The sequence below is a fragment of the Morone saxatilis genome, unplaced genomic scaffold, assembly GCF_004916995.1.
Source record: "Morone saxatilis isolate NCDOM2014 unplaced genomic scaffold, NCSU_SB_2.0 Contig24, whole genome shotgun sequence".
Classification (NCBI taxonomy): domain Eukaryota; kingdom Metazoa; phylum Chordata; class Actinopteri; family Moronidae; genus Morone; species Morone saxatilis.
In genome coordinates, this window is record NW_023339807.1 from 20,041,693 (window position 1) to 20,062,812 (window position 21,120).

General features: G+C 38.8%; 1 protein-coding gene across 1 annotated transcript in view; it reads right to left on the reverse strand.

Moving 5' to 3' along the window:
- myom3 (myomesin 3) overlaps positions 1-21,120 on the reverse strand; it is a 54,397-nt gene that overhangs the window by 12,920 nt on the left and 20,357 nt on the right. The window contains exons 9-19 of the mRNA XM_035673040.1: positions 19,229-19,369; positions 18,974-19,135; positions 17,094-17,235; positions 14,925-15,124; positions 13,625-13,678; positions 11,398-11,525; positions 8,180-8,363; positions 7,288-7,462; positions 7,060-7,181; positions 5,650-5,837; positions 2,039-2,165 (exon numbers count right to left, since the gene is read on the reverse strand). Coding sequence (XP_035528933.1) covers positions 2,039-2,165; positions 5,650-5,837; positions 7,060-7,181; positions 7,288-7,462; positions 8,180-8,363; positions 11,398-11,525; positions 13,625-13,678; positions 14,925-15,124; positions 17,094-17,235; positions 18,974-19,135; positions 19,229-19,369 — 1,623 coding nt within the window. The remainder of the gene's footprint in view (positions 1-2,038; positions 2,166-5,649; positions 5,838-7,059; positions 7,182-7,287; positions 7,463-8,179; positions 8,364-11,397; positions 11,526-13,624; positions 13,679-14,924; positions 15,125-17,093; positions 17,236-18,973; positions 19,136-19,228; positions 19,370-21,120) is intronic.

A 21,120-nucleotide genomic window follows, 5' to 3' on the forward strand; every position in this document is an offset into this window, starting at 1 on the left:
ATTCTCAATATTAATGTCACAAGAAACTGATATGAGTGGGGCCAGAACTGCTGGGCTGTCGACTCAGCCACCATGTACCAAAATTACTTTGTGGGTGAGTCTCTGTGTGTTTGTGTGCGTGTTTCTATAAACATAGATAATGTATGTAATAATAATGCAAGGGCGTAATTTTCACTTGGGATGGGAGAGCATGTTAGACAGTTGTTGTGTTGTTCACTAATTGTGTCCAGTACTTGGTTCCACCTGTCCGACTACATACAGGCAGTAATTATATGTTGGTGGAGGTTGTCCAGTCTGAAAGGAATACCTGCAGTGGGTTGAAAAAAGTACCTCTGGGACACCCTGATAACTCACCTGGTAGAGTGTGCCTCCCATGTACCGAGACTGAGTGCTTGCCGCAGGGGCCCGGGTTCAAAACCCACCCCCAAAAAGAAAAGAAAAAGTACTTCTATCTCTTTGTTTCTAAAAAATATTCAATATAATCTATATTTTTATTTACAGTTAGTCCCCTAAAAAGGTGTTTGAATACAACATCTATCAAAGATAATAATATATAATACCTTCCTTCCTTCATTGTAACAATAAAATATGATTATATCTATCAAGGAAACTAAATATGATTTAAAGGACCAGTGTGTAGTTGTTTAATGGCACCTAGCGGCATAGTTGCAGATTGCAACCCTCTCACTTTACCCTTTCCCTTAAAAGCATTAAGGAGAAACTACAGTGACCAAAAAGTGTGCAAAAACTTCTGGGCTACTGTAGAAACATGGCATTTGTACATGGTGGCCTCCTTGGCCTCTATAGATTAAGACAGGTAATTCTAAGGTAACGAAAATACCAGTTCAGTTTTTGCCAATAGATCCTCCTAAATGTTGCACATTGGAGCTTTAAACTATTATTACTGTATTAAGTTAAATTGTATGAATTTGGGGAAATTTGTTTTTGTTCACCACCTTTCAGAGCAATTTCACACACAGTGAGAAACTTTGGCTGATACTGGAGTCTTGCTCAAGGACACTTTAGCAGCACAGATACTCGCCACCAGCCGGGGCAATATTAAAGGACAAGTCATACATAACACATAATGAATTCCACCAACTACCTAAAACTCAAGGCTATTATTGTAGCTATTATTCAGACTGTATTATACACTTGACTGTTGACCTCTGTTGTGCACTTTAATGACATAATATGCAAATAGTCTCTTTTTTATTCTGGTACTTCCTTTTGACCTGATCTATTGTGTTGCGAGATGACTGTATGCGCTTTTAATCGTATCATTAAAAAACATAAAATGGTAGTGTGTAGTAATGGGACCTTTAGTTGATGGATGGTCTTTATCTCACATCCCTTTCCCAGCCTGGGTGAATAAACTTTTTGTTGTGTGAGCCCACACTCTCTAGAAGAAACTGCAGGTCAGGGTGGTAATGGAGGGTCAAATTCTCAATGGTCGGAAAAAAATTGGGTAATTTGGAAGGGATTCATTTATAAACATTAATCTGCAGAAGGAGGAAAGTTTCTCTGTTCTCGCCTTAACCTGCAGTTTAACACGTGTATGTACGAGCATGATTGATGATTTGTTGAACTAGTTTGGAAGCTAATCGTGGTCCAGTATGCAACTTACACAGGTGTGATGTAGTAACACTGACAATTGACTTTTCAGTAGAGTAGAAAGTGTAGTAGTTGAACTTTTACAATGAAAAATATTAGATTTTTTTTAAGGAGGCAGAAAGGTTCAATGTCATTTTCGAACCAGGACACAGAACTTTTTGCGGAAACATAAATTAATAATATTTTTATGCATCTTAAAACATGTCTGGAAGGGATATTTAAATAATCATTCCAGCAGTAAGCAAGATAGTGTGAATGAATTGTTCCACTTCTATTCAAGTTGTGCTGCCCTCCGGTGCGGCTATCACACATTCAGATGTGCAGAGATATGTTTTCACTAGTTTCTGAAATAGTATTAGGATTCTGAACAAAATCCACTTTCTGAATGAACTGATTTGAAAGTGAACTGACATTTTCTCCTCACCTGGCTCTGGCATCGTCCACTTCTCACACAGGAAAGCCTCACTGGCCTCAGAAGGCTTCCCGACGCCAGCCATGTTGGCAGCAAACACGCGAAATTGGTAGAAGTGTCCACTAGTCAGGTCGCACACCTATGGAAATATATCAGACATTAAAAGCTGACTACTGTAGTGAAATGATGATAGTGTCCACCAGTCGAGCTGAACAGGTGCAGGTTTACAGTATATAAGCTTACTTTTAATCCTAAAAAAAAAAAGTGAACATTTCTTGTCTAAACCACAATTAAGGACGTAAATAAATATCATACAAAGGTTTGGTCCTGAATTATATGTTATATCACAACCTTACCAAAGAGCTTTAGTTGCACTGCTGAGAACTGGTTTTCTTTTTGAAGTTGGTAGAGTCTAAAGTATTCAGGAGGAAAATTAACTGTACGATTGAAGAATGTCAACTTTCCATTAAATAGTTTGACAAAACCCGGAGATGTTCTCGTGTACAGCTGATCAAAATGGTTGTTTGATGTTGATGTGTTTAAGTTTTATAAGTGATATATGAATTTTGCAGTAGACAATAAAAGTCTGACTTGAAATGGGTTTTTTTTTTTGTAACATTGTTTAATGCAGCATAAAAACTTAACTCCTTCATATAAAACAAAATGACTGACTGGTTACTCACACTGGCTGTTTTTAAGAAAAACACACATAAGTTGGCACATTGTACAGGAGCAAAAGTTCCCAGGTTGTACAGTCTCCAGACTCAAGCAGGCATTTTACAACGTATTAGCTCTGCTGCTGCTGCTGCTGCTGCTGCTGCTGCCACAGCATTTTTTGTTGAGCTCCCGAGACGCTTTGGCTTTGGGAAGAGAGGGGATTCAGCCATATTGATCTGTTCATTGATCTTCCTATTCACAGCCACTTAGACTTTAAGGCCCTTATCGCCTCCGTGAACAGTTGTGAACTTCTGCTGCAGCTCTCGGCTCCCTCCCGGCAACTAATTGACACAACCAGAGGGAGCTTATTTCACAGTAATAGCAAACGCTATCTAAAAACCAATTTCCCACCACCTACCACCCCCTTCATTATCTATAGATCCTTCTCTAACCACATTTAGGTAGAACGACAACCTTCTTATCAGATCGATATACAGTCCACCCCAAGAAATGCAAAGGTTATTTACCAAAATAAGTGGAATAAAGTACAGCTTTCATCCACTAGATGGCAAAATGGCTGCATTTAAATAACTTGAGCCATATTTTTCATCCTCTGATGGGCAATCAAACTTTGTCTGAGGTGCAGGGTCCACTTTTTTGTAGAGTGTTTTCCTCAGGCAGACATCAGCAGGTTTGGCCATTGGGAGACTGACACCATGACTTACTTACCATAAAGTTATTCCAATTCCCCATTTATATGTAAGTAAAGTTTGACTTTATTTGAGTATGTCCATTTGATGCTTCTTTATACCTCTGCTCCACCAGTGGTGGTACTCACACAATTATCACCCTTAGAGTTGAGCTGAATTAGGGTACTGGCATCTTTTTTGGTCTGATTCAGGCACTGTACTCCACTACATTTAATAAGGAAAATATTGGTCTTTTTACTCTACATTTAGCTATACTGTCACTAACTAGTTACATTGCAGATTAAGATTTTACATTAAATGTATATCTTTTCTTATTTATCAATTGTTCAGATTAAAACAGTGCTTTCTTACAAATGATCAGTGTGTAGTTGGAGCAATTTCACCAAAAAGACATTTCTAATCTTAAACCATCTAAACTTTTTAGATATTTAGTTTTATTTAAAAAACTGTTGGAGCCTTAAAGAGGTAGAATTCACGAAAAGCAAAGATTAGAGAAAAATAGTAGAAATAATCTTAAATTAAAGCTTAAATAACTTTCTTCTTTTGTACCCCATGAATGGTGTAATGAAACCTCTGATTAATTGTATGACCCTAGGTTGACAACCACTGGACATAATTGCACCACAACAACATATAAAGTAGATAAAACAATATCCACCTTGACCAATAATAACAGTAAAATGCTGCTTATGAATTGATGAATTAATATTAACAAAAATAATAATATAACACTTAAAGGGACCATTTTTCTATAGAATGAGTGGTTTTACTTTTGATACTTAAAGTACATTTAGATGGCTTCTGATGCTCTTGTATTTCAATGTTTTCATTTCAATTTGTAATGTAGTATTTTGACAGTGTTTTATTGGTACTTTTACCTCAGTAAACGATCTCTGTACATCTAGACGATTTGTGGTAAAATTTAAAAAAGGTTCACATCTGTTATTGTTCTGAATGTTGTTATGAAGCAGGATCTTGTGTCTTCCTCACAGCTAAATTTGTGGAAGCTTTCATGGCAAAGACATTTTCTGCACCGCTTCAACCTGGAAAATAAAAATCGCAGCACAATCAATATTCCAATTACTGTAATTTGCATCCAGGATGCCAGCGATGTAATTTGAATAAGAGTATAAAACAGCTTGTGTGGTAAGTGGAGATTGCACTTTTTTGATGTGAGGTTGTTTTGCTCATTTACCCCAAAAGGGGGAGCTGCATGTTCTCATCAGAGTGTTCCTTCAGTGGGAAGGGGTCTACAGTCCTCAAGACTCTGCACTTTGCAACATGTAGGGCTAATCCTGATCCAGTCATGTCTTTCTAATTAGCTTTGTCTTTGTTTTTTCTCTCTCCAGGAGCTAAAAACAAGCACTCTCACATAACACATTTGCACAATGTCTAATTACAGAGCACCTGTAATCTCTCTGAGACAGGTTAAAGATTTTACTTTACTCAAGGTCTCCATGGACACTGCTTGTTGCCTAGTGACACAGCCAATGTGGATGAGGGAGCTTTAGCCAATATTGCCATTATTTTTAAGGCAACTGCTAAATGGAGAGATCATTTATATTGGTATAATTACATTTAAAGTAAGCTCTTATTGCTTTGCCTGGGTCCAGACCTTTCAATCCACCCACTTCACCAAGGTCTGTCTGATATCAGGCAACTTATTGGTAGAAATCTCTTTGTTGTGCTTACTGCAGGGATTTTTTTATTGATTCTTTTCTCCTTGTTGTCAAGTTGAAAAATAAATTATTTCACATGCGCATAAAACATCTTTTTGCATTGCTTCATTCATATGATGTGAAAGGAAAACAGGCTACACTTAGAAACAAGTCTAAGAGTCTGCAGCACAGCTAGCGGTTTGTGAGGCTGCAGTTAGGCACAGCGGTGCTTTGAGCTAAATGCTAATGTTGGCATGCTAACATGCTCACAATGACAATGCTCAATCTCAACATTTTAATATTTAGCAGGCATAATGCTTCTAATGTTCACAATTTTAGTTGAGTGTGTTTATCCTGCTAACTGGTGCTAATTAGCACATAAGGCTGAGGATGATGGGAAGATCATCCCAAGTTTTTGGTCAAACTAAAATTAAACTTTTGAGCTGATGGAGGCACTAGAGGACAAGCTATCAGATTGTCAAGTTCATTAGGATTCATCAGGAAAGTTTGCAGAAAACTTTATGGCAATCACTCAAGCAACAAAGTGGTGGACGGACTGACAGACTGACACTGCCGTCTACCCTCGGGCATCACTGACCTTAAACTGCCTCTCTTTGGCAGGCTTGACGTTGACCTCTCTCCACGTTTTCATGCCCTTTTCCTTCTGGTCCAGGTAGTATCCCCGCACAGGGTCTCCCCCGTCACTGGCCGGGGCCCTCCATCCCAGCACCATCTCTGATCCAGTGCACAGCAGCAGGGCGATGGCAGAGGGAGCAGAAGGAACATCTGGAACAAGCAGAAGGAACGATAGGAACGAGGTGATGGGGAGAGAATCTCAGCAGGCACCCATTCTTGCTAAATAGACCGAGAAATGACAATAACTCCCCGGCCGACTACAATTCCTGTCTAGAGTTGCAAATTCATAACTCTAGGCCTATGTTAAGCATTCCTAAATGAGACTGAAAGAAATATTCCACTTAAATTCTATTTCATAAAACGTATTTCTCACAAAGAACTGGACTTGAGCCATTTATCCTCAGGTAATGGCTGAGTGGCAGAATAGATGTGAGAGTATTCTGGCATTCACTGGCATGCAAAATGAGTCATCATTGTACTGTACTGCAGGCAGCAGAGAGCACATTATCTGAGATTGCAACACAGGAAGTAAGAAGGGTCAGTGACACTTCAACAGGCACATCTCCACACAGCTCGAAATCAGCTACAATGAAAGAAAGCATTCATTTCATGTATAGTCAGTCATTGTTCATAGTCATCAGTCAAGGTTACATAACAAAACATATGGAGACATGTGGAAGGAGCACAATATGATACCAGTGCCATTGAACAATGTTGTGGTACAGCATTATAAGTCCTTGCTCACATGTACTTTTCTTCTTCGTGCAACTTGAGCAAAACATTTTCAATTTAATGCTTTTGTGTTACCTGAAAGGCTGTCAACATGCGGAGGACACACTATGACAAAGGTTTCCATAATGTGAATGCTGAAAGTATTTTATAAACCTTACACATTTTTTCACCTTTGAAGAAAACACATGCCTTCTCAGACAGAGCTCCTGAGGCTTTGAAAGAAAACTACAAACAAGAATAAGTCTGTTTGGAAAGTTCTTGTGAATATAATTTAAGATCCAGTCAAAACTGAAATTATTTTATCTCACAAGCCAAGAAAAGATATATTTTGGTTTAAATCGAACCGAACACTTACACAGAAAATGTATCTGAAGTTAAAAACAGTATTTATTTCTGTATTCGTCACTCGTGTGTTAGTGTTGGGTAGCTCTATGAATAACAAATCTTCACAAAACCTTTAACATAAATGCACTGATTGATGTAAATACTACATTTTAATGAATAAAATTCACCTCTGCAAGAGAAACCATCATTTAGAAAAAGCATTAGGAAATATCTAGAAAGTCCTTGATGCTTGAGAATTATCCTGAAAGAAATTTTATGTCCACTATTTTGGGTCCTGGCTCGCAGGTGCACTTACTAATGGCTGATTTGACGAGGATGGGTTGAGACTCATTTGAATAGCTGCTATTTCCTGCTCGGCTCACAGACTTCACCCTGAACACATATTCCTTTCGGGTTTTGAGGCCATGGACTGTGAATCTGAGGAGGAGAGATGAAGTTGAGGCAGCTTTAGCTCAACTCAAACTCCAACATTATGTAGCAGAAACATGACAACTAAACATGTTTTAATATCTGTCCCCATTACCTGGTTTTGGTAAAAGGCTTGTTATTGACAGTCTTCCAGTCTTGTTTTCCAGTCTCACTGTAGTACAGGTAGTAGCCCAGGATGTCGTCTTTGTCTTTGGGCTCCTGCCACCGGAGCAGCACCGAGGTGTCTGTGTCGCTGATGGCCATGACGGAGGGAGGTGGAGCTGGCACAGCTGATGGGAATCAGATGAAAAGCCATTAGCTAAAACTTTTTCTTAAATAATGAAATTATAATTAACTACAAGACAAATTCAATCAACTCTTCCTTTAAATTAGGGAAATTCACATTATCAAAATATGAGCAAAGTAAATAAAATTACAACAATAATCAATAATCTAATATATAATAATGTAAACTCTAAAAGGAGCCATGCTTCGTCATGAGTACCCCTACTTTTGATACTTTAAACACATAAATACAGCTATTTTATGAGTAAAAGTAGTATTTTTAAAATGTAGTAGACAATAGACTGTACTTTTTCCACCTCTGCTGCTCAGGGAGTTGGGCATCGAGCCATCGACATTTTAGATTGACACAATGTTGACCTTTTATACTCAAATGGGCCTCAACTGAGTGATGGGCTATGATACATACATTAAACATAAAATACTGTAGGTAGATATTACTACACAAATTACTGTTCTTCTACATTTAAGGCATAATTGTGCAAATCGTGATATTAACGCAGTGTGATCTTACAGGATTTAAACAATCCCTGGAAAATCAAAGCACAAAACCTCTTATGATCATCTTTCAGAAACCTTTGTGTGCACAACTACAGCAGGTACAGTATGATAGCAAAGTAGTAGACCAACAAAATCCAATTGACCTTTACAACAGACAGAGTAATAAATGTGTGCAGTACAGTAACAGAGCACATTTTTTTCACCTTGCGTTTTTCCCAAGGAGATCGGTTCACTCGGTTCGGAGGGGTCACTGACACCGTACTTGTTGATGGAGCGCACTCTGAAGCAGTATTGCTTGCCCTTGACCAGGTCAAACACTGGGAACCTGGGAGAGTTCACCATCATGTCCAGACTGGCCAGCTCCCAGCTGCTCTTCCCTGCCAGGGACTGATCCAAGTACAGCATTAGAAAATCACAAAGATAATTTCAAAAGCACTATTTATCTCAAGGACATGTTCATTATTCGGTATCCTTCAAATATGCTGGAGGATTCCATCTGCACAAGAGTGAAGGACTGCTTAGACTGCCAAATACTCTTTAAAAAGTCCCATAATTCATTCCAATTTTGCACAATCACTTTGTAGTTAAATGGCAATTCTCTACTTTTGGAGCAGACCACTTAACGTACAGGCAAGGACAAAAAAACAGAAGGCAGTTTGGTATAATGGGCAGAGAGACTTACAAGAAGAAATAAAAATAGATTTGAAGATTCGGAAAAACAAATACGGACAACCAATGACTCATCGTTTCTCCACTTTTGTCAATTAGTTATTTCAGCTAATGATGTTCTGTGTTTACTAACTTTCTCTACTGCATAGTCTACGTCTACATGTCTGTTCTTTCCTCTGAGGTGCCAAAACTTACTTCTCTCTAATTCTCTGTTTGATGAGGAAAACCTAACAATAGAAAGGGGCATGCAGAGAGATCAGAGATTATAAAGTGCTTGCTAAAGGGCAAACGGGATATTTGAATGTTCCCTTCATTATACAAGCGGAAGTGAAGCAGCAGACTTTAGTCATTTCAGATGCCTGTGACAGATTTGACAGTTTTATTACCCTGGTAACTTATAAAATTCCAATAAAAATCTACTTCCTGTGGCAGTTTTCTGATTATTGGAGCTAGACGCTGTTGGGTGTCTGGGTGGATATTGGTGAGCTGAGGCCCTTTTATTGTTGTCCCAAACAGGTCAGTTATTTCACTTTATTTTGGCATCCTTTTGAACTTTGAATCTTGTGTTGGGGGGGAAAAAATCTAAAAATTGAAACACTGCTACTGAAGTTAAAACTCAAATTAACTTTCGACTAACCTTCAGATCTCAGATCCAGGTACTTTTAAATCACTAGTTAGGTGAAAAAAAGAAGTATGCAAACAAGAAAATCAAACCCTCAAAGAGCAACGTCAAGGTCTGTTTGCTTTTAATGAGTCCACAAATTCCCACTTAAAGTGACGCCATGGTGGTATGGTTGTGTGTGTTTTTTCCTCCTCCTGTCTCCTTGATGAGCACTGTGGTCAGGAGCCTGCTGTTAATTTGGCTTACGTTCTAGCACCGGACTGCCCGAACCCAACAAGCGACTGGAGGAACCTTGTGTTGAGTGGCTGTGTAGGTATTACTAATTACAGTGAGGGTTTGTGTTGGAATATATTTATACTTCTATGTGTTTTTTGTGTGGAGTAATAATATGTGTGTATGTGGGTGAGGGTGGGTCTTGTTTTCGGTACTAATGAAGACCAAAATCTCCAAAGTTATTTCCCTGCTCATTACTTCCTTAAGGGGCAACTAGGGACAAAGAGTTTTTCCATTTAGCATATATGGAACAATATTAGCATTTACTTAAAGTTGTGTATCTGGCGGCCTGACTAACGGCCTAACTAACGAAATTTTGAACTTTTAAGCAGCTAAATGCTCCATTAAGTTCACCTGCTAGTCAATAACTGTGTCTGTTTGTTGTTTGGTACTGTGCAGTGGGTCTAGAAGAGCTTATAAGCAGAAAAAAATCTGCCTGCTGTTGCTCGAAAACTACGCTGATGTGAGCAGTGAGACTGAACAGAACAGTTAATTTGCAGTAAAACCAAAACAATGAGCGCTAAAGATGCTAAAATGCTTCATTAAGTTGAGGGGGAACTACAGATTCAGGTAAGATTTATGTTGGCTTGTCACTGTAAGTGAGCTCTTTTCACATTACACATAATTACACACTTAATATAAAAATATTGATTTCTGCAGCTTAAACTAAAAATGATGTATATTTGACATAACTCCTGTCCATTTTTATCATAAATTCTAATTTCCACTCTTCAAGGCAGCCATTAGTCTGTGTTCATTTTAATGCAGTATGAAGATGGACTTGCACAGACCTAAAACTTGCTTGAGAGGGGTAATCAAACTGTCTGGTTTTGGTCAGAATTTTGCAGTATTGCAGTTGTGAACACTTCTGAACTGTCTCTGAATGTTCATCTCAATCATTCAGCAAGTATGATGTCTGACAGACCTGAGTCCAAATCGTTGCAATGGAGCTTTTGAAGAGCAACTGAAAAAGGATTTTTGGATAAATTACTAAATGTCTTTGATGAACACTGGAGAAAAGTTCCCCTTTCTCTAGACATTGCCCTCATCCCACTATGACTGAGATGTAGAGCTGCAACGATTAGTCGATTCATCGACTAGTTGTCAACGATTAAATTGATTGGCAACTATTTTGATAGTCTATTAATCGTTTTAGGTCATTTTTGAGTTAAATGAGAATATTTTCAGGTTTCTTTAGTCCTATATGACAGTAAAATAAATATCTTTAGGCTGTGGACAAAAAAAGACATTTGAGGATGTCACCTTGACATTTTATGGACCAAACAACTAATCGATTAATAAAGAAAATGATCGACAGATTAACCTGTAAACTTGTATGGGAATTTATGAAAAAATCTATTGTTCATGTACAAAAAACAATCAAGATCTTAGATTTGGCAGAAGCATTTTCCATGACAACATAGCTCCAGATAGCAGCCAACTCTGAAATGTCATATGTTGGAGCTTCCTTGGATGCATCAACTTTTAAAACATTGCATGCCAGCCCAAACTTGATTACAAGCAAACAAAAAACTTTTCACCCCGCAAATTGGAATACTTGTGATGGATGACCTATTTCAAGCCAAGTCTCTGGAAGCTGATTTCTTACTGCACGGGCGTGATCTACAATTCTTCCTCTTAGACATCAATCTGAAAACTTACAGTATGTGTTGGAAAATGGTCAGCAGTAAAGTGATTTGTAGATACATTGCTCAAACCTTGGATGTGGTCCTTTAGGAGGACAGAGGTTAGGTTTTGGTAAAGGGGCAAGTCGATAACTGTAGTAGATCCCATGTGTGACTGTAATATAAACATTTGTGCCTCTGTGTGTGTGTGTGTGTGGGAGTAAAGACTGACCCGCTCCACGTAGAAGGTAAGCGGCTCTCTGCCTCTGGGTTCAGGCTCGGACCAGCTCAGCACCACATAAGTGTCGCTCACCTCGCAGGCGTGGACATTTGTGGGAGGGAAAGGAGCTTTGACCTGACCTGCAGAGCAAAAAGAGGAGGAGGAGGAGGAGGAAGAAAAAGTTAGTTGGGTCAGTGAGAATGAATAAGAGACACAAGAGACAATGCTGTTTTGTATTCTGTTGTTAAAATGTTTGCATCAGGAAATTTCATGCTTTGTCTGCTGAATTTGAGTCAAACACACAATGGGTGATGGATGAGATTTACCTCGATTGCTAATACATATAACATACAGCCAAATGGCTTGAGTCAGCACACTTTCACTGACACTCCAAGTGATTCAAGGACTATGGAAGTGTTCAGATCTGTGCCTGTCTGTCTCTTTATAAGTCTTGTCTCACTGCTTGTATCCCCCCTGAAGAGTCGCGGAGCTGCAGTGAGGATCAGAAAGGAACTCAGATTTCAGTGCAGTGAAATGAGAGATGCAGCAAGCCCGTGTGTGGGTGTGGGTGTATAGTGCAGTCTGTAAGTAGTGAAACATTTTTTGATTATTGTAGCTCCGTACTCAAGCACACTGGATTTGAAATGTGGCTCACATTTTTAGGACAATACAGCAGGTCAATGATCCTAAATATGCAGCTAAAGAAAGAGTTGTTCATGAGAGGACAAGTTATGTGCCTGACTTTAATTCAACTAATCATGCCATGGAACCTAAAAAACCTTAAATAAAAAAACAAAACTCTCCAAAATGAGAACACTTATTTGAAACAAGCAACAAATAAAAATAGAAACTTGGAACAAATAATATTAGCACATTATTTGGACTTAATATTTCTTTTGCCCACCTAAAGTTGTAATTTGTGAATTTATATTACGATATCTCTAAATAAAGGAATATTTACAAATTTTGGGAAGCACACTAATTCACTTCTTGCCGAGAGATAAGAAGATCAATGCTACTCTTATGTCCGTAAATCAAGTGTGGAGTTGCAGCAAGAAGGTGATTAGAGATTACTTCCAGCATGTAGCTACCCATAAACTCACAACTTGTAATTTTAAATTCCTGTGAAAGCATATTTGCTTGTTGAATATTAATTTATTTGTTTGTTGTTATATTTGTGTTTCCAGTGGCTTTAAGGCAATAAACTAATTAAATAGCATACGGAAGAATGTCATAGATTTCACTGACAGCACACCATTTGCAACCAAATATAAAATGTAATGACATTATTTAAGCTTGTTTTAATTAGCCCTGTAACTGTTGCTTCTCTAAATATGTTATCTACATATATTTCACTTAACTAAGGGACTTTTTACAAAAACAATTCCTTCTCTGCTCTGTTCTCTCCTGATATTGACCACAAATTAAAGCTGAAAGTTGTTTATTTTAAAGTTATTGCTTAACTTCGTTGCCAATGTGCTGCAGTACAAAGCTAAAATAACAATGAAATGTGTAATTTTACTTATAGACCACACTATGTGTATGTGTAGAAATGTCACTTTAAACTCTTAAGGGCTTTCTACAAACAACAACAGCACATTTTTGTTTCATCGCAGCTGTAACAAGTGTATATTTAAATCCTTTTTACTTACAATGTAATTCAATTCAAATATAACATTTAAAATGTCTGTGTGAAGTACGTGTATTGCAAAATAAGTCCATGTCTGCTTGGATGTAACTTTGTCATTTGACAACTTGGAAGAAAGCTGCACACAAACACACAGACACGTCTGTTCCAAACCTTGATTGAAGAACAGGATAAAGACAGCGTGAATGCACTGTCTTTGCTACATTTAACGTCTGGGTGCCTCCTCCTCTCCTCCCTTTATCTATCTGTCTGTGAGTTATATTGCCAAGGTTATCAGCCCTCTTCACAGGCATTCACACTACCTCGGGCCATTATGTGCATTTACTAGGACATGATCAGGGACTGTTCATTCTTTTCACTTCTGTAAATGGAACAAATGCTCATTGCCTCAGCCATTACTGCAGCTCGTTGTTGAAAATAATATGAAGACGCATTGAGCCACAAGCCTGTGGCAGCCTACAGGCGAAGAGGCCGCGCACTGTGTGCCAGTAAAACATAGATGCTGTTTGAAATCAGGCGTGAAAATGTTCAAATGCCATCTTTTTTTATGACAAAGTTATACACGGTGGAATAAAAACACCGTATCCTCACCTTCAAGTTCATCTTTTGTAATGGTGATCGTCCTTCCTCTGTCCACTTTGACCACTGAGACGGGGAGACAGAGAGAGAGAGGGGAAGGGGGCAGAGGGAATAAAGAAGGTAATGAAGTTATATGAGAGCCCATGATAACACTATTAGTGTTAATGTTAGAGGAGCAGCCACTGGTAAGAGAGCCAGAGACACAAAGAGGTGAGAGAGAGAGACATGGAAGGATGGAGAGCAGGCTGGAGGCAAGTCAACCTTCTGTCTGTCCTTCATCTGTGTTTAATGATCCACAGCATCTGACCAGAGCCCATCTGTCCTCCCTCTAACATACACACACACACACACACACACACTTACTCATAGTCGCCCACACACTGAGTGATGTACTCTAAGTTTCCTCTCATTTGATCGTTCTCATACCTCCACTTTATAAAGTATTCAACAAAACGTAAATGCCGTACAAGTAATCTTTTAAGAAACAAAGTGTTCCACTCCAGGATGTCCTTAAGAAGCTGTTGCGGTAACGACTGCAGAATATGTAAAATTAGATCTACATCTACACACCCACTGCACATCTGTTTTCCCTGGTGGTGCTCAGGTGTAACACAGTAACCGAGGCAGAGGAGGTGAATTAGCAGCAGGAATGGGTTGCTCACTCACATAACCGATGCTCTTTGTAGAAGCAGATACAAACAAACCGAAGGAAAAACCTGAATAAATGAGTGAAGAAACATAATGAATGCAGAATGCAAAGGAGTCACTGAATGGTTTGATGAGTGTGAAAATGATGTGTTAGACCGTGGTCCCCTAACCTTTTATTTTTTACCTCTATTATTTAGGGGTTTATTTTGTTGCGGGAATGCCCTGATCACATTCACACCTGGAAGATGCCCAGTACAGCCATAGTCTGATCCACTGGAGCAGTTTGGTTCAAGTGCCTTGATCAAGGGCACCTCAGTGGTGGTAATGAGGAAGGGGCAATCGCTGCTTCTTCATTTTTTACCATCCAGATTTATCCTGCTGCACCTCCATGCTGATATGCATATGTGTTACCATGGTTACCAGATGACATTGCATTAATTTACAGATTTCTTGAGAGATAATGACCAGCATGTGGATTTAATAGTGGAATCTCTCCTTAATTCATGCAAAAAGTACATCTAATCTCTATCACAAAACCCTGCGGTTAATCCCGTTTTGCTTTCATACCACAAATGAACCAATTTGTGTTTCTCTAGCTGCGGTGATGTAACATTTCACACCTTTTTATTTGGCAATTTGACTGTCAAAATGTGTTATGGGTTACCCGTGGTCCTGGTGTGTTCCAGGGGATCTGTAGTCAGGATGGGCTCAGTAGCCTTGGAGGGGCGTCCTGCTCCAGCTTTGTTAACAGCACGAACCCTGAACTGGTACAGAGTTCCTTCCTTCAGGCCAAACATCGGGTAGTGGCACATTTTCTGAATATGCACATTGCAGCGCACCCACTCACTCTGACCGATGTCATATCTGAGGGAAAAAGAGAGAAAAAGAAAGACAAAAAAAGAGGTAGACCAAGAACCAAATGCAAAAGTCAACCAGTATATGTGCAATCTACAGGGTGTAACAGTATAAAAACAATTATTTCATTTTAGCCTGCATAACAACACATATAAGTCAGTAAATACCCCACCTAGACCAATAACTGTGACCAGAAACCATCATGTGAAAATAATGGGCCTCTGAGCACAATAAACTGATTTTTAAAGTAGAATGCAAGCTCAGATTATACAACACCGACAACAAACACAAACAAAATAAAGACAGAAAAACAGTGCAGTTTTCTAAACATAAGGAGGTTGCTAGGTAACTGGAAGGTATGTTACGTTTTCCTTTCCTCACCCAATAACCAAACACATCCAGGAGTTGTATCTGCAACACTGAATGAAGACAGTATGCAAAACAGAAATGTACAATACATACGTGAACACATGAAAATGCCCGCACCAATGCACAAGCGCCTTCTCTCTCTCTCTCTCTCTCTCTCTACAAACACACATACACACACAAATGTACACACCCACACACACACATGAGGGACAATCCTGATTGATTGGTGTTGGTGATAAGTGTGACACCTGTTCTCCTGCGGGAGTGTTTGACTCTGATGTTAACATAGTGTTGAGGGCTGATAATTACCAAGTATACCATCCATCTCGTGTGCCAAATGGATGTAGCACCACTGCCGGTTGCCACCGCCGCCATCTTTATCCAGTTTCTTCACCAGCAGCACAAACAGCAAGACGAGGTTCAGCAGTATAGTCTTACTGTCAGCCTATTGCTGACTTACAGGAAATTGCTGTAAATACAATCTACAATAAGCCTTTTTATGGAGATTAAATCAATGTGAGTTTGATGTAAGAGATCTAGTCTTGGTGCGGAATATTTCTGGCAATGGAAAACCTACTGCAGTCCAAAAACTTTTTATCAATAGTCTCATTTGACATAATTCACCTCTAAATACTAAAGTTTCTACTGAAGCACGAATGCAAATTCTAAGTAAATAAAAAATCCCTGTTTCAACATCTAGGGAACATTTTAATCAGCGATATATAACGAATAACCGATTATTTGGAAAGAATGGCCCACTTATCCAGCTCCATAACGAACTGATAAAATTAATTGACAAATCAAAAACCCAGTTATGAATCAAATAAAAGATTTGTATTGTTTGATGTCTTAATAATCTGCTGTTGCAAATTTTAAATTTAATTTAATAAAACAGATTTGTCAATTAGTCAATCAACAGACAATTAATTAACACATATTTCAACAATCGGTAAATTGTTTTACTCATGTTTCAAGCAGAAATACCAAACAATCTCTCCTTAAAGATTAAATGTCTTTAGGTTTTTGGCCAGTTGATGGGATAAAATTACTACTTTTATGACATTTCTATGTGAGTTTAGGCATTTTTTTTACTATTTTCTGACATTTTATACAGAAAAGGAGTAGTCAGTTAATTGATATAGTCTACAGATGAATTAGTCATAAAACTAATTATTTTCTACTGCCATTTTTAAATAATTATTTGTATTATTTATCTGCTCATCCAAACTCAATCATTTTCCAGATGTTACAGAAGCTGTCACTGGTAAAAAAAGAAAATAAAATAAAAAATAGTTTGGTGGATAAGTGGACAAAATGGAGATGTATGATATATATTTGTATCCATAATCAGCCTAGAAGTGCCTTAACATTTTCAGAAAAATGTAAATTCTCACCATCATGACATTTGCACAGAAACCACACATTTCTGAGCAAATACATATGATAAAATCAAACTCTCCATAACAGCTACTAAAGGGACCTTGTGGTGAGATTATCTTATTTCCAATCACAATAATGACTCTCAATATAATTTCTATTTTGTTTCACTTTCATTCCCCTAAATTTAATATTTGAATTGCTGTGGACGGTGATTCAGGCCAATCCTCACCTTTCCACATAATAACCCTCCACAGGTGAGGCTCCATCAGCACTGGGTGGCTGCCAGGTAAGGAAGACGTAGTCCTTGTTGACGTCAGATACCTGGACGGCCAGAGGAGAGGCGGGGCCTCCCACAACTGCAGCAGATCCATCTGCCGCAGGAACAGGGAAAATGTCAGTTGGAGGACAACAAAGATGAGGAAGGACATGGAGCTATAGAAAATAAAATGAGGAATTAGAGAGATAGGAGATGTATATGAGTCTGAAATTGATGGTGGGCAAAAAGTAAAGAATGTCAGAGAATGAGAAACAGGGATGGGAAATAGAAAAAAGAAAATATGACAGAAAAACAAGAGCAGATGATGTAAAGAAAATTTCATTATGGAAGTATTTAAGGTATCCACATATCATTTGGGCCAGCAAGTAAAAAAGTGATGACTTTAGACTGGAGGAAGTAACAGATTGACACGTTACTCAGTGTATACTATACAATCACAGCCAGTGGATGTGATGAGACAGAGAGAAGGGAGAAAAGAAATTATAGTAAGTGGATTGAAGTAATCAGATGTGACATGTTCCCAAACCTTTTCTTGAAGCTCGGGATGGATGTTTTTTCAACAAACGACTCAGGCCAACATCAAGCACCTCTTTCTTGTTTTAAAATTGCAACCTCACCCTCCCTTCTAACTCTCTTTCCTCCTTCTCTCTCATTTGTTTTTGCTGTCCTGTACTGCCTATTTGTAATGCAAATATGACGGCTGAATGAAGGAGAAAACCCACATGCAGGGAAGTTTGCTAATTCACTAATTAGTACCTCCAGCACTGCTAAAGATCAAGTTCTTTAATAAGGGAGAGAGAGAAAGAGAGAGACCTGAGCCAAGATTTTGAGGGACTTTTGCAGGAAGATTTATTTAGTATTCAAGCGTTTGCATACGTGTGTGTGTGTTTGGGCTAGTCGGTGTTCATTTTTTGGTGTATGTGCACACCAAGTTCTTGAATTATTCAGTGCACATTATACTGTGTCTGTGGCAGTTAAGGTGCAATACATGCATGAGTAAGCGCTGATATTATATTGAAACACAGACACGTGAGAAGACTCCTTGCAGAGCTGCCCAGACACATTTCAAATGTTCGATGAGTCAAGTGGGAGTTGTTCTCTGGTTTATTTGCATGCTACAAACAATGTATGAGAGAAAATAGCAGTCTGTGAAGAATATATAGTTTCATTGAACAAAGTTAACAAGCCACTCCACTGAGGAACAGCTTGATTGATGGTGCAATTTCCCCGTATGAATCAGTGTAGTTTGCTGACAGGAAATGAAAGTAGAACCCAAATCTGGTGAATACAAATAGTGTTTTGAGTGAATGTTTCAGTCGTAACACCATTTATCCAGCATGGGATAATAAATGATCATTCCATCCTCAAAGACAAAACATATTTTTGCATGCGAGGCTCTCATGGTCACTCCTAAACATTTGTCAGGTGTGGATTATTTCTGAATAAAGCATACTGCTTAAATTGCAGGTCGGCCGGCAGTTACAGGCACTATTCAGCATTTGAGGGGGAATTTGCTCACTTGTCAACCAAATAACTTAAGTATGGAACTTTGGTCTCCATGACAACTGGCAAACTCCATCTCCTGATGAAAACTGCGAGTTGGTTAAAAGCCCTGGAAAATGCTAAGATTGTTTTGCCAAATTACTTTTTCTGAGGTTCAAGATTGAACTTTATGCTCAACATCTTAAACATTTACTTGAAAAATGAAGTGAACACATTTTGTTTTAAATAAAAACAACCTGATAACTGAGAAATTATTTAATGAATGCACCCTTTAAACTGCTTAGTAAAAAACAAAGATAGTTAGAGCATATATTCATTCTGGTTCTCACCTGTGACATAGACAAAGGCACTGTGTTCCTGGATTTCACCCCAGGTCCTGAGTCGTGCAGTGTAAACACCTTCGTGCTCCTTGTGTGCAGCCTTTAAAGTGATGGACGCCTTGTTGTCAACTGTCTTAATGTCCACAGTGCTCGACTGATGCAGCTGGATGCCTAGAGAGAGAGAGAAAATTAACATGACACACATAGCTTGAATCTAAATAACCAAACATTTATCTCATATGACTCGTCTTTAACAGTGCTCACCATCTCTGAACCAGCTGATATCCTGCTGGAAGGGCAGCAGAGCCGAGGTGAAGGTACATTGCAGTGTGAGGCTGCCACCCTCCTTTACCCATGTTGGGGGGAAGGTGATGCCAAACAGGGCTTCTTGCTCAAGCTTCAAGACTAGAGGAGAGCGGGTGAGTAAGGTGGAGGAGAAGGATGAAGTTGGGAGGTGACGTGGTAAGAGGGAAGTGTTACGGGTAGGAAAGATAAAGGGAAGAAGGGAGATGATGTAGAAGTAGAAAGAAAGAGGAAAACAAATCAGTAAGAAAAGTAAAAAGAAGAATTACGAATGAAAAGGAGAGAAGACCTTTTCACCAATAAAAACACATTCGCTTTCCTCACTGGTGCTGGCCAAAGATAAAACTGATATTGAAAAGTATGTCCAGTCCACACTCGACTTTACTGCAGCGAAGAAAATATTCCAGACGTGATCATTTTGGGTGGATGCTGCACTATAAAATTGTGAGACCTTCTTTTGACCGCCACAAAGGAAAGAAGGATGACAGGTAAAGAGGAAAAGGTATCACGAAGCACAGGATGTGCTGGATGTAAGTGGCAGGCAGGAAGGAATATGCTGATTCCATCATCTCTCCAGCTCTATCACCAACCCTGGTCAAAGAAGCTCTGATGTCTCTACATCGAGTGCGTTTGTGCTATGACACCAGTTTTTCAGTATTTTCTACAAGATAGCAGTAACAAGCTCTTCCTTCTTCAGTTTCGCTCTCTTGTGAAACTGAACAAAGCAACCCAGAGGGTCTTAATTAACTAAAAAAGACCATCTTATGCAGACTTGCATAGCCATAATAGACAAAGACCCTCTGCTTCATCCATGAGCACGCAGACAAACGGCATACCTTGGAGGAAACAACAGAAGACAGCAGAAAAGCTGAAGATGTGACAATTGTTTTTAAGTGAACGATTCCTGACAAGTTATTCCTTCGGCTACCATCCTCTCACTTGTCAAAGCACTGAAGCAATGCAATCTAGAAGTGAGAGATACGTGTGCCATGACGTCTTGTCAAATCCCATTTTCAGGGATGATTTTGAGAGACTGTGACATGTTTCCTATAATGATCTTGTTCTGCTTAGCAGTTCAGGCTATCACAGGAATGTGTGTAGCTTTATTAAAACACACTGCTTAGATCTATTGTTTCCCATCATTCGAACACTCAAACCCATGCTTCCCTCAGCGCAAAGATGATTATGATAAATTCACCACAGTTGTGCTTTTGTTTATTGAGTGATTCAGGTTGGAAAATATGATCTGCTCTATATGAGATAATCAAGCATCAATTACATGAAAATGACAGCATGGAATTCTTAAGCACATCCACGCAGCAAGCAGGCCCTGATGCCATTACATGCTGATAAAGCTTTGTTCAAAATGAGTGCCACTTAATTTGTGAGTGTGTGGCGAATGTATTGTGTTGTGTTGCACCTACGTAATACTTCTGCAGAAGCAATGGTGTACTCACAGGTTACTGGTGAAAGTTAGCAGTAGAGTAAAGAAGACATCCCTGCATATGGAAAGACCTGTAAATATATTTGTCCTGATTAGATGTGCAGGTTGACTCTACTGTGGCAGATTAAGCTCCTCTTTAAAATTATTTCATAGTGAAATAAAAATTAAAAAAAGGCCAGTCTCTTATTCTTAAGTCGGTCCACAAGAAATATGACTTTCATTTTAAAAGATTATTTACATTTCTACTCATGACTTGAGGCCAAATCTTAAGTCATAGAATTAACTTTCTTTGTTTAAACAGCTTCACCCATCAATACTTTATTTTAGGGTGATTAACTCACCAATGTCACTGCTGAGATCTGTGGACTTTAATTTGTATGTAACATGAAAATGAGACAATGCACCCAAG